At 41.7% G+C, this 12,748-nt stretch overlaps 1 protein-coding gene across 1 annotated transcript in view; it reads right to left on the minus strand.

The window, feature by feature from the left end:
* The window catches only part of DNAJC11 (DnaJ heat shock protein family (Hsp40) member C11), a 74,885-nt gene that overhangs the window by 27,287 nt on the left and 34,850 nt on the right, over positions 1–12,748 (minus strand). The window contains exon 5 of the mRNA XM_065421440.1: positions 858–986. Coding sequence (XP_065277512.1) covers positions 858–986 — 129 coding nt within the window. The remainder of the gene's footprint in view (positions 1–857; positions 987–12,748) is intronic.

Genomic DNA, 12,748 nt, shown 5'->3' on the forward strand with positions numbered 1-12,748 from the left:
CAAACAGACAAGTGACACTCTTCCAGCACAAAACAACATTATTTGCACATTTGTTTAAACATACTTACAACCCTACACCTTGGGCTGCGATCCTGTCAGATCTCACAAGTTATACAGGGTCACACTGGATTAATACCTCACTGGGAGACCTTTAAGGAGCATCTGAGTGCAGCAGCAGGTAATCATGATAATTCAGCATGTGACACTCTTCCTATTCGTCAGTACTGAACCAATGCCCCAGTGTCCTTTTTACTCAGGTCAGAAGTGAAACAGAAGTCTTTGACCACTCATGATCATTGAAGTACCACCTGTTGCTTTGGATTTGGGTTCTGAAGCCTTCAGGAACTGCCAGGCAAATCAACCAACTCTATACATCCAGTTTCAGGTAACAAGGTGAAAGTACTTGTGAGACTCCTGGGAAGGCAGGGGACGGGACCCACACTGGAGCACATTCTTAAATACAAAGCCCAGTGTTTGTCCTTGGAATTTGTGTTTACATTTTAAACATCGCTTTGAAAATGTGTTTGAGAAATAAATGTTTAGCCCAGCAGCCAGTCTATCCTAGATAAGGAAACTTGCTAGCAGTGGAGGCAGAGCCTTTGTAGCACGCAAACTGGAGCCAAAACTCTGGCATTTGTGTCCTTAAAAATGTATGAGATCGTGTCAACACATGACCCCGCTGTAACTGAATCTCCATGCCCCAGTCCCCTAAAGCAGGTAACTGCATCCCTTCCCGTCATAAATAAAGATGAGAAACCGTCCCCCCAGCAGTGTTCCATTTTGTGGTGCTGTGTGCTGCTATGCCTCATTAACTCAGAACCTTCTTTATACTCAGGTTGGTATTTATTTCACTTTACCTCAATGGACTGGGATATGTGCATTTTGTTAATTTCAATCTGGGGAAAGCTGCTCCCTGGCACATCTTCATATTCTTCATCATAACGATCAAAGAGGTCAGTGGCATCTATTCCAACACTAATCGTTCCCTGGGGAGAGAAAAGCAAAACAAGTTCCTAGCACTAATATGTTCAATGTATGTAGGCTGAAGGACTACTACTCCTTTATATACATTTTACAACTTAAAAACATCATTTTTTTTCCATTTTAAAATGTTTTTCCACCCTTCTGCTGTATGAAAAGGCTCCCACAAACAAAGCAGGAAACTGAGTGATTATGCAGAGAGATGGCAAAGCATTGTCAGAGGCACAAAATAAACAAACTGAACAACAGACTGAAGTATTTACTGTGTTTTTTAGAACAACAGCAGATAAAATAAATAAGATGTTACACATAATAGAAGTAGGAAGAACATTTTCAGAGAGAAGAGGGATTTTAATTTCCTCAGAATTGACTGTGTCTCTTCAATTTTGTAAAACCAACCCACTGATTTTGTAATTAATCTTTTCAATGAAACTGAGCTAGAAGTTCACCTCCTCTTCTGAAATATTTGAAACAATCTAAATTTTAGCTGTGTTAACTGGTTACCACTGATCATATAAGTCACATGCTATTGGTTCTGTTCCCTGATTGGATGAGCTTGATTCTTATAATCAATAGGAATGCTTGAAGAAGGTAGCATTTTAGGATATGCTTAGGAGGTGTTAAACCTTTTCCTCTCTAGGCCACTTAGGCCCGGCCTGAGAATCAGTCCTTTGGGCTGGCTGCTGTTGCATTCATACAAATAATTGTGCCATCCTTGTCTCTCTCACATAGATAGCTGCCTCAGTGGAAAAGGGCTTTGGGAATCTTCTCCTGCTACTATGTCAAGCAGCGTCCCATCTTATGTGAAATATACCACTTCCAATAGACCATCAAGTATGAGATTAAAATTAACTTTCCAAGTCAATTTGTGAGAGAGAAACTCAATGGTTGGATGTTTACAGAAATCAAAACACAGCAGGAGCATGTGTATGGAAGTAAATTCTTTTTTAAATCTATGCAGATACTCAGTTGTTTTGCTGAGTTATCTATACTGGAAATGCATGGACAATGGCAGTGTGTTTGAAGGGCTCAAGATGGTATGTTTCACCCTTCATCTAGGGGGATTCTCACAACAAATTTTTGTGGCCTCAGAGTCTGTTGTTGGTGGCTGCTATGACAATTTTTCCTAAAATCCTTAATTAACTTTAGGAAAAACAAATACATATTTACATACATATGTCCAAATGATAGTAATTTATTTATGTAGGGTTTGGTTTTTTTGCAGAATCAATAATAAAAATAATGTTCAGTTGTCTCTATTCTTTACTGGACCTAAACAGAATAGAAACACAAATTAAGGTGCTTTGCATGTTCTTGTCTTTGTTGTTGTTGTTGTTTCTTTTTCTCTCTCTTTTTTTTTTAAAGACTTGCTGGCTAGTAAGTCTGCTTCTGTGAAAAGGATATTTGTATGTTTGTTAATATCACTTTTCACAGCAGCAGACTTGTTCCCTAGCTGTGAGGCAGTGAAAGATGATATTAACGAACATACAAATATCACTTCTCACAGCAGACTTACTCAGCCCTGTCAAGCCGGGGACCAAATTAAGCCTTGGATGGGGATGAGAGTAGGGAGGCAGCAGGGGTGATGGGGTGAATGGGTGAGGGGTCTGGGGAGACAGTGGGGGTCAGGGACGATGAGGGGGGTGGGGAGCCCGAAGCCCTGCAGCCGGGGGATGGAGCTCACCACTGCGTAGCCAAATCCTGGAGCCCGAAGCCCTGCGGTCGGAGCCTGCTGTCATGTGGCCACATCCTGCCACCCACCACCCCAGAGCTGAAGCCAGAAGCCTGAGCCCCACCGCCCCCAGGAAGATGGGGAACTCACACCGGCTGTCTGCTCCTCCAGCATTTGTGGCTCCAGAGGGGGGCAGGGCCCAACCTCTCCTGGCAGCCCCAGGGGAGGGCCGGTGGCCCCCCCCCCCCAAATTACCACTCAGGAGGCTGTGGGTGCAGGAAAAGCCCCTGGTGGCCGCATTTGAGAAACGCTGATTATGAGTTTGCATTTCAAGACTTAAAAAGGATGGTTCTAATATTTTATCTCTTTTTAAAGCAGCACACGCTATGTTCACAGTGTAATGCAAACTGTTTACATAAACATTTGTGATTAAAAGTGAGAGATGCTATGCGACCGCTCTGAGAACTAAATACTGATGTCTATTGATGGAATGAAAATCCAAGAGTATCAAGAAGAAGGCTATTTTCTGTCACTGTACGTTGTATTTACTGGAAATCAAATCAACTTCTTCTGGGATTTAGAAAAGTTGTGCTAAAATTAAACCCAATGCATGCATTGTAACCTGAGTGAAGGGTTTAAGACAAAACTGAAATTAGCCTACTGATTTCAAGATCTAAGAGAATTCATAATCTATTCCTACTTTTTGAGTGGATCTTTCACACAGCAAAAGAAGAGAAACATTTTAAAAACAGGAAAAACGTGACTGTAAAACCATAAAAATTGCCAGGACAACTCAGGTACAGTACCCAAACCATTTTTAAATCATTTTTTTAAGCTGACTGGATTTCAAGTTGGTGTCCCTTTAACAACAGTAAATAATAAAATTAAAATTAGCTTTACTTTGTTTACAGTAGCACAAAACATTTGCTCCCAAACTTTACTTGGGAAAGAATCTACTGTTTAGGAATGCTCCTCAGATAAGTCACCTTTGAGTGCATCAGCTTTCCAAAGTCTACACGTGTTTCTCAAGTTTCCAGCCTCTCCTACCCTGTGCTGCTCTTTGAAACAATGCCGAAGAGTCGGTGACTAGGGAAGCTCTGCAGCATGTGCTGCTGCTCCAAACCTCTGGGAAGTGAATAAACAGAATAGCCAAAGGAAGCTAAGCAGAGATTTCAGGCTTAAGTACCAACCACGCTTGACAAAATTCCAGAGAGTGATTGATCAAGTGATATTGTATGCATGTGAGCACTGCTTTTAGCAATATAGAGAACTGTTCTGATGCTTTTCTGCTGCACTTCATCTTTTGCAAATGCACTGTTCATAGCTGCAGAATGGGATGATTTTCCATATCCAATGTCCAACCTCAGCAGAGTGGTTTTGCTACAGCTTGTAACTCACTTTCATATTCTACTAAACATGCTTTTAAAAAAAGGAGTTACCAAACTTCAGCAATGAAGAACTAGTATTTTGTTGAATTGGGATTGTGAATGAAGACAGAAAGCAGCAGCAGCAAAAGTAAAGCGTAAATAAAAAAGACATAAATTGAAGAACGGTGCTTGTGAAATGAGACATTTTACTTGCTCAAACTTCTGTCTGCTATTCAGACTGCTGTGTATTCAAACTCCTGACAGAGTTTAAATCCTGCTTTACTTCCACCTACATTTCTTGAAAATGCACCTTTTTCAAGTTGAAGTAGATTTGCACTATAAAGAAAATCTTCTTATAAAGTAATTCACTCTAGTGTGTTAACATTCTACCACCATGTAAAAAGATCCCACAGCACTGACAGTTCTTATACTGCACCCCACATGTGAAAAACGCATCACAGACCGTGAAATCTGGGCTCCACCACGAAATCTGGTCTTTAGTGTACTTTTACCCTATATTACAGCAGGGGTGGCCAGAATTTACCAATGTACATTGCCAAAGAGCCACAGTAATACGTCAGCAGCCCCCCCTCCTCCCAGAGCCAACCACCCTCTGGCAGCCCCGCCAATCAGCGCCTCCCCCTCCCTCCCCGCACCTCCCGATCAGCTGTTTCCTGGCGTGCGGGGGGGGGGGGGGGGAGCGAGGATACGGCAGGCTCAGGGGAGGGGGTTGGAAGAGGTGGAGTGGGGGCAGGGCCTGTGGCAGAGCAGTGAGCACCCCCCGGCACATTGGAAAGTTGGCGCCTGTAGCTCCAGCCCCGGAGTCGGTGCCTATACAAGGAGCCGCATATTAACTTCTGCTATACAGATTTCACGGGGGAGGCCAGCATTTCTCAAAATGGGGGTCCCAACCCAAAAGGCCGTCACGGGGCGGTTGCAAGGTTATTGTAGGAGGGACTTAGTATTGCCACCCTTACTTCTGTGCTGCCTTCAGAGCTGGCTGGAAAGCGGTGGCTGCTGGCCAGGTGCCCAGCTCTGCAGGCAGCAGCACAGAAGTAAGGGCAGCAATCCCATACCAGGCCATCCTTACTTCTGCGCTGCTGCTGTCAGTGGCTCTGCCTTCAGAGCTGGGCTCCCGGCCACCAGCTGCCACTCTCCAGCTGCCCAGCTCTGAAGGCAGCGCCGCCACCAGCAGCAGTGCAGAAGTAAGGGTGGCAATACCACAACACCCCCTATAATAACCTTGCGACCCCCCCCACTGCCCCTTTTGGGTCAGGACCCCGACAGTTACAACACAGTGAAATGTCAGATTTAAATATCTGAAATCATGACATTTATTATTTTTAAAATCCTCTGACTGTGAAATTGACCAAAATGGACTGTGAATTTGGTAGCGCCCTACTCATCAGCTACTCTTTACTGGGGAAAATCAAAATGACTCACCTTAGTTTTTTCTCAAAATTTAGGATAAAAATCAGAGAAAACTTATGAACCTTAGTGGTTTCTAAACTTAAAAATGTAATTTTCTCTGGAACAAGATGATCATCTACCAGACATTTTTGAAGAAACCATCAACACCCACACATTTTCATGAACCATTCACTTGATACTTATTGCTTTTTATGGACTCTATTTGCCTTTTCTCTCTCTCCTCCTTTGTCAATTATTATATAGATATTATTTAGCTCTCAATGTCCACTGGCCCACTCCAGTAACATAATAATCATTTATGAGGTCATTTTAAAGAAAAAGTGAATCTATGAATGAAAAAGAAATCTGATGAGGAGCTGCAGTACTTGGGCTTTTTTATAGATACAGTAGAACCTCAGAGTTACGAACACCTCAGGAATGGAGGTTGTTCGTAACTTTGAAATGTTCATAACGCTGAACAGAACGTGATGGTGGTTCTTTCAAAAGTTTACAACTGAACATTGACTTAATACAGCTTTGACACTTTACTATGCAGAAGAAAAATGCTGCTTTTAACCATCTTAATTTAAACGAAACAAGCACAGAAACAGTTTCCTTACTATGTCAAATCTTGTTTTTTAAACTTTTCCCGCTGTTTTTTAAAAATAGTTTACGTTTAACACAGTACTGTATTGCATTTGCCTTTTTTGGGGAGGGTCTCTGCTGCTGCTTGATCGCGTATTTCCAGTTCCAAATGAGGTGTGTGGTTGACTGGTCAGTTCATAACTCTGAGGTTCTACTATATCTTTTACCTGTCCTCACCTTTGTCTAATTATGAACTATAAAGACTGATTCCTGATAATTACTGTATTTTTTTTCCTCATTAGTATTATTTTGGACATCAGATTTGTATTTGGGGTTTCTTTTTCTACACCAGTGGTAGTTGTAAAAATACTCACCTTTAACAAAAACAGCAGTATCTAAAGTTTCAAACCAAAAGCAGTCTCACTGCATATAAAGTCTTTGGAAGATTACAAGAAGCCAGGTGCTCCTTATATCATCTTAACGGAGTATTCTGGGGTGGGGAGTTGTCCCTCAGCCAATGTTTTTTGGGGGTTTTTTTTAAGCATATTTCAGCTACTTGCCTTCCGCAAGATGCATTTCACTGGATTATGAGCCAATGTAGTAGATTCCATAAAGAAATTTTCCCTACCACCAAGTAGGTCAAGTCGCTCTCAAACAGCCTATAGATCTTGGTAAGGAAACTGGCTCAAATACAAGAACAGACAAAGCAGCAGATGGTACTGTTAAAAAACATTCTCAAAGAATGACAGCTCCCCCTATGCCACCGGATAGGGGAGAGAGAGAGAGGTCGCTGCTACCAACAACTCACCGTCAGCCACCTGTTCAGAGAATATAGGAGAAGAGAAAACAACATTCTGAAATGTGGGAGCTGCACATGAGCAGTAAGAATGAACTATGAGCCCTACTACAAAGTTAAATCTGCACACACAGCAGCATGCTGTAAAGTGCAAAAATTCGGTAGGAAAGGGGGTTATTAGCACAGCACCTCAGAGCAGCCTGCATTATGGACTGACCACCTGAGAGTCTCTTTAATAAATATAGGTGTTTTTGAATCTTATGAGCACAAAACAGACTTTAATGACTGTTTTTCTGTTAGAACGTTCCTTGAAAGTCAGCGTTAAAGTATTTTAGAATCTCTCTCTCTTTCCATCTCCCAAAAGATACGTCTCATGCAATGGCGCATCTAACAGAGCCCTCCACAGCCTCGCCTAGATTTGTGGGCTACCACTTGCAAACTGGCTGAAAGTAGAATTAAAAATTAAAGCCCCATATACTGAGTGTTGGAGCCAGCACAATACTCCTCACCATATCCTGGGGCTGAGAACTCAGGACAGAGCTTTGGGAAAGCTGGTCGTAAGCATATTATAGAATACAGGCTACTTTCTAAACCCATTTATAACCATTCCCCTGCTTTCCCTCTTCCTGGGGTCATACTGTGTGGGCAAGTCAAGAACCTTTCACCCACAGTTTAGATGAAACCAGGTACTCCAAACAGTGCTGGAAGCATTTTATAGAGAGAGACTGCAGGGAGGAACTCTTAGAATCAAATTAAGAACATAAAATTGCTCCCAAATGGAAACCTTACCCATCAGGTTTCTAATGGTATTGAATATTTATGGCCAAGTTATAACCCCCAACAACAGGGTTTATGATGAAAACTGTGACATATACTCCAATATAATGTGGATGACATATTACTACACTGAAAAGATCCATGCTGCTTGCTCCCAGTTAGCCAGGATTAGGTCATCTCAAGATTTAAAAATATAGATACCTAAAATCAGAACCTTTGTCATGACTTGGCAGGACATTCCATCCCGTGCAGCCTCCCTTTTAGATGGGCCCAGCAGGGGGTCATGCGCCTGAGCACTCTCATTTCAGCAAAGCCACAGGAATCGGTTTAATTATACTCAACCCTCCGCTAGTGGAAATCCAGAAAGATGTAGAGAACTGCCCCACTTGGCACTGTCTGTTTGGTGCAGAGAAACACCCTCTAAGTCACGACACCCGATGGAAGTTTTACCTCTTCTCCTGCCTAGAGCGGGTAGAATTAATTTAAAAAGATCAATGTCCAAGTTTATACAAGAGAACAAAACTAGCAGGATTAATTTAAATTACCCTGGTCTTCTGAATCCGCTGGGGGTGTTTTTGATGCCTAGTGTTTAATGCACTGGGCTAGAGGAGCATGCAGCTGACTTTCGGCTGATAGAGACCTTATGGATTGACTGAACAGTGCTCAGATGTGCTTCTCACCAACCAATGGGGACAGAGACATCTCCCATCCACTTAATGCCCCTACAGTACAGAATACATTAAAAGCATATAAAGAGGGGATTAAAAATATATCTGTCAAACTCTATGATCCCTCCCCTATGGGGGTGATGGGATTTCACCGGGGTCACACTTGGGATTCCCAGCTATTCTCAAGACCCCATACACTCTGTAGCAAGATTGATCTTCGTTCTGCAGCAAGACCCCTGCATTGTGGTACCCTAGCGTAGCTACAATTGGAGGTTTTTAGTGAATTAACTAAGCAAATGAATAATATAGTCAGAACAGTATCCAATTATTTAATTTGATATTAAATTCCATTTTGTATGCTGTCCCATAATTTATAATTTTCAGTATGCTGCAAATGTTTACATTGAAAACAAACAACAGTATTAGACACATTTTTAGGGGGGGGGGGAATTGAAATTTTAACATCTGACACAGGGACAACAAGGGCTTTTTGGCATCTGAGAAAGTGCAGGAGGCACTTTGGGTCTGCAGGATAAGCCTGTGTGCTGAAGGTCTTGGAGGCTGGAACTCAGGTCCCAGCACCGTCACAGATGACCTCTGTCAACTTGGGCAAGTCATTTGGGGGAGATTTTTCAAAGGCACAAATTCCCATTGCAAATCAATGGGAATTGGACACCTAGCTTCCATTTGGGCCTCTGAAAATCTTCCCCTTTCTCTGTGCCTCATTCTCCTTCTAAAACTGGGATATTGATACTTCCTTTCTCCCACCCTTTGTTGGTCTTGTTTATTTAGATCAGTGGTCCCCAACTTTTTTCGTCTGGCGGGTGCCAGACGACGAGCCATGGAGGACCGTGGCGGCGGACGAGCATTCACCGAAATGCCGCCAACAAGCGGCAACGTCAATAGGTGTCGGCGCCGAAATGCCGCCAAAAATTGGTGGCATTTCGGTGGCGACACCTCTGGATGACGCTGCTTCTTGGCAGCATTTCAGCAGATGCTCGTCCGCCAGCCAGTACGCGGGCGCACCGCATTGGGGACCCCTGATTTAGACTGTCAAGTCTATGGACAGGAACAGTCTCTTCTTAGGTTTATGTATAGCGCCCAGCGCAATAAGGCTCTTATCTCAGTTTAGGCCACTAGATGCTACCATAACACAAACAAATTAGTGAATTCAATGTTAATTTTGAAATCTAATTATGAAAATGTCAATGTCAACACCCCACAGAGATAAATTGGGCAGGTTACACCTTGCTCGGAGCTATTGTTTCAGGCTGTCTGCAGTCTCAAGAGATCATCACTGCTTCTGTTTAGACTCAGTTGATGTTTGAAAGTTTCCTTTACAATCGTAAGGGCTATACATGTTTTGTTTTTTCGTTTATTTCAATGAATGATTGGATTGTACAGCACCATCCTGCAGCAAGGGATGGATTCATACATTCCACAGCCACAGAATCACAGAATACATGAGGTCCTGGTTGCAGTATCTGTTTACACAGTAAACAGGGAAAGATGTCTGAAAGAAAATGCATTTATTTATATCAAAGCTCCTTGGTCTCTAAGGGTATGTTTACACAGCAGCTGGGAGGGCCACGCACATACATACCCAGGGTGTCCAGTGGGTTTGTACTTGGGCAGCTAGCCCGTGCCACCCTCCACGCTGCCATGGCCAGACTGCTGTTTTTAAGCACACTAGCAGAAGCAAAGCTAGCGCATCTGCTCACCCATACAGGGAAGCACCCTTCTAGCTGCTGTGTAGACATACCCTAAAAAGGAAGGATGGCCGTTTTTGGAATTCATCTGCAAGGAGCTCTCCTTTATTTTCTCTCCTCTCATATCTTACTATTATTATTTCCTGTAGAAATTACAAATTGTCTAGGGCAGTGCTTTCCAAATCAAAAGATGCCAAGGACCCTGTGCTAAAGCGCTCATAATCTAAAAAGATTTTGTCATGCTTGCTACTGAGGTGTTGCAATGGCTCCTATATATGAAAGCTTTACAATAGCTCTGACTGCAAACAGCATCCACTTATGATATCACAATCATTTTTATGGAAAACAACTGAGATTATAAGCAAAAAATTGTGTCTTCACTGCAGAGTCATACAACAGGTGAAACTCAGTTTAGGAGAAAGCTTTATTCCCACACAAATATCCACCAGTAATGTTCTACTTTTCCTTAGCTGGTATTGCTAATTATTGCAAAGGAAATGGCTTTTCGCATAAGTGTAATGTGCCTATTTTTCACGTTTTTGTTTTAGTGAAATTCCCTCTTTATAATATTTTTTATAAAAAATGTGGTGCTTTTTAATTAAATAATTTTACAAAGAACATGCTTTACAACAATAAAGAAATAATTTCCATAATGAGTCTTCCTGTAAAATGTAATCTGTTCCTGGGAATCACAAGGACTGAACTGGGAAGGCAGCCAGTTCTATGAATAAAGCAAAAAAGAGAGAGTGCATCAGTGATCAGCTAGTCATAGAAGAAAATCAAGAAACAATCAAATAGTGAGGGTAGGAATGTAGTAATCTGGGTGGCAGGCACTGTGTTACAAGGTCAGAGAGATAAACTGGTGACAGAAGCCCTGAAAGACAGAAAATCAAGCACCAAACAGCCCTAAACATAATACTCTATTCCACAAGGAAATAGTGCAAGGTCATTAAAACTGGAGTAATAAAATCAGGGGGCTTTGATTTGGATCAGGATGTGCTCTGCAGCATTTTGAAATGGCTGCAGCATTCAACTATCAGATTTAGGTATGTTGATTAAAAGGGAATTAAAATAATCAATACATGAAATTACAATGAACAAATTAACCCAGCTGCAGAATCTATGTCTAAAAAAAGGCAAGAAATATAGATTAAGCATGCAAATAAAAGATCTTGCAAATCTGATTGACACACTGGTCAAACAATGAAGTGTGATCAAAATAAACTCCAGTATCACCTGTATCCTACCAAGCTGATCATCACATTCTTATATAGCCTGGTTGGGAAAACTCCCTTTTCACTACATTTTCCCAATTTTGTTACCCACTGGTGGGGTGGTAACTTTGGAGGAAGTACTACTGAAGACAAGGCTCCAAGCAGGGTTAGATGGCACAAATGTTACGATGTCACCAACCATGCCATTGCTAACACCGGTGGTAGCAACTAAGAGATATTTTAGATCTAAAAGCTAATGCAGATACAATGTCTTTGGAAGGTCTAATTTAGTGCATGTCTTTTCTGCTGTACCTCTCCTAAGATGGTGGCGCGAGAAGAAATGAGGTACTTTTTCACATCGATATGGACACAGTCACCATGCAATATTCTGTAATTTTCAGCTGTGTGACAGTCAGAGTTTTTTACATATTATTAATGTAGGCCTTTTAGAACTATTTTATTATTTTCTTTTTCTGTAAAGTTGCCCATCAAAATTTGTTTAAAGCCAAACTGAAGTGGGCATCTGACTAGTATCTGAGTCAGCTGCTGGCTAATGCACTCAAGAAAAAGCTAAATTTTGATCCCAGTGGAGGCCAAAAAAAAAATTAAAAAATTAATGGCGAAGGCACTCTGCTTGTGAACCAGATTGTAAGCACAGAGAAGGCTGTGGTATTAATAAGATGCAGTACCACAGAACTGCAAAAGAAGGAGCAGTGAAAACAGAGATGGCTTAATTTTTATTTATTTAGACATGTTAATTATGCCCATTACAAAGACTCTACATAAAAACACAGACCTCTCACTATATCCAGCACAAAATCAGATCTACAAGTACCGACTCAGAGAGGGTTGAGAGTAGTAGAGATTCTTCCCTCTCTTTCTTGCTGCTTTCCCTAGGGAGAACATTCCTGCAAGTTGACCCATGTGAAGAAAAAGGTGGCAGGAGCTGGATGACCCTCAAAGTATCTCCATTCTCAGACACAGGCAAATAAAGAGATTTGCTTTCTCCAAGTGTGAAGTATTTCCTCTCAAATCAAGAAATTGACTTTCCAAACCCCTCAGCACAACTCAAAAAGCAAAAACAAAACTCTACAAGCAAATAACCCAACTTAAAATCTGCCAAACTGCCTACATATGGGTATCGCTCAACGTTTCTGGTTAGAAATGCTTTATTTAGCTGGAACCATTTTATAGAACTAATAAAACGTTAGAAATTTTAAAATAGCTTGCATTCTTATGAAATGATCACAGCTGTGCTACCTAATTCCACAGGAACACTGCCTGAAGAGACATTTTCATAGAATGCCAATAAGCAATTGCTGTAAACACCCAGATGGCTAATTTTATCGGAGGACACAGAGGCTCAGGCTTACACTGCAGCTCTACTTTTTATTGCTCACAACTACTGTGAAACACCCAGAAAAAAGTGTCAAATTCCTAAAGTCACCGAGAAGCATTATATGGCAATAACCACCCCCCGCCTGTTCCACGCTCTCCTCAGAATATCCATTTGCACCAAACCACCCTCATTTGCAACAGGGATGTTTCCAATTCCTTTAGTTTTATCCA

The sequence above is a fragment of the Emys orbicularis genome, chromosome 22 (genome assembly GCF_028017835.1).
Source record: "Emys orbicularis isolate rEmyOrb1 chromosome 22, rEmyOrb1.hap1, whole genome shotgun sequence".
Taxonomy (NCBI): domain Eukaryota; kingdom Metazoa; phylum Chordata; order Testudines; family Emydidae; genus Emys; species Emys orbicularis.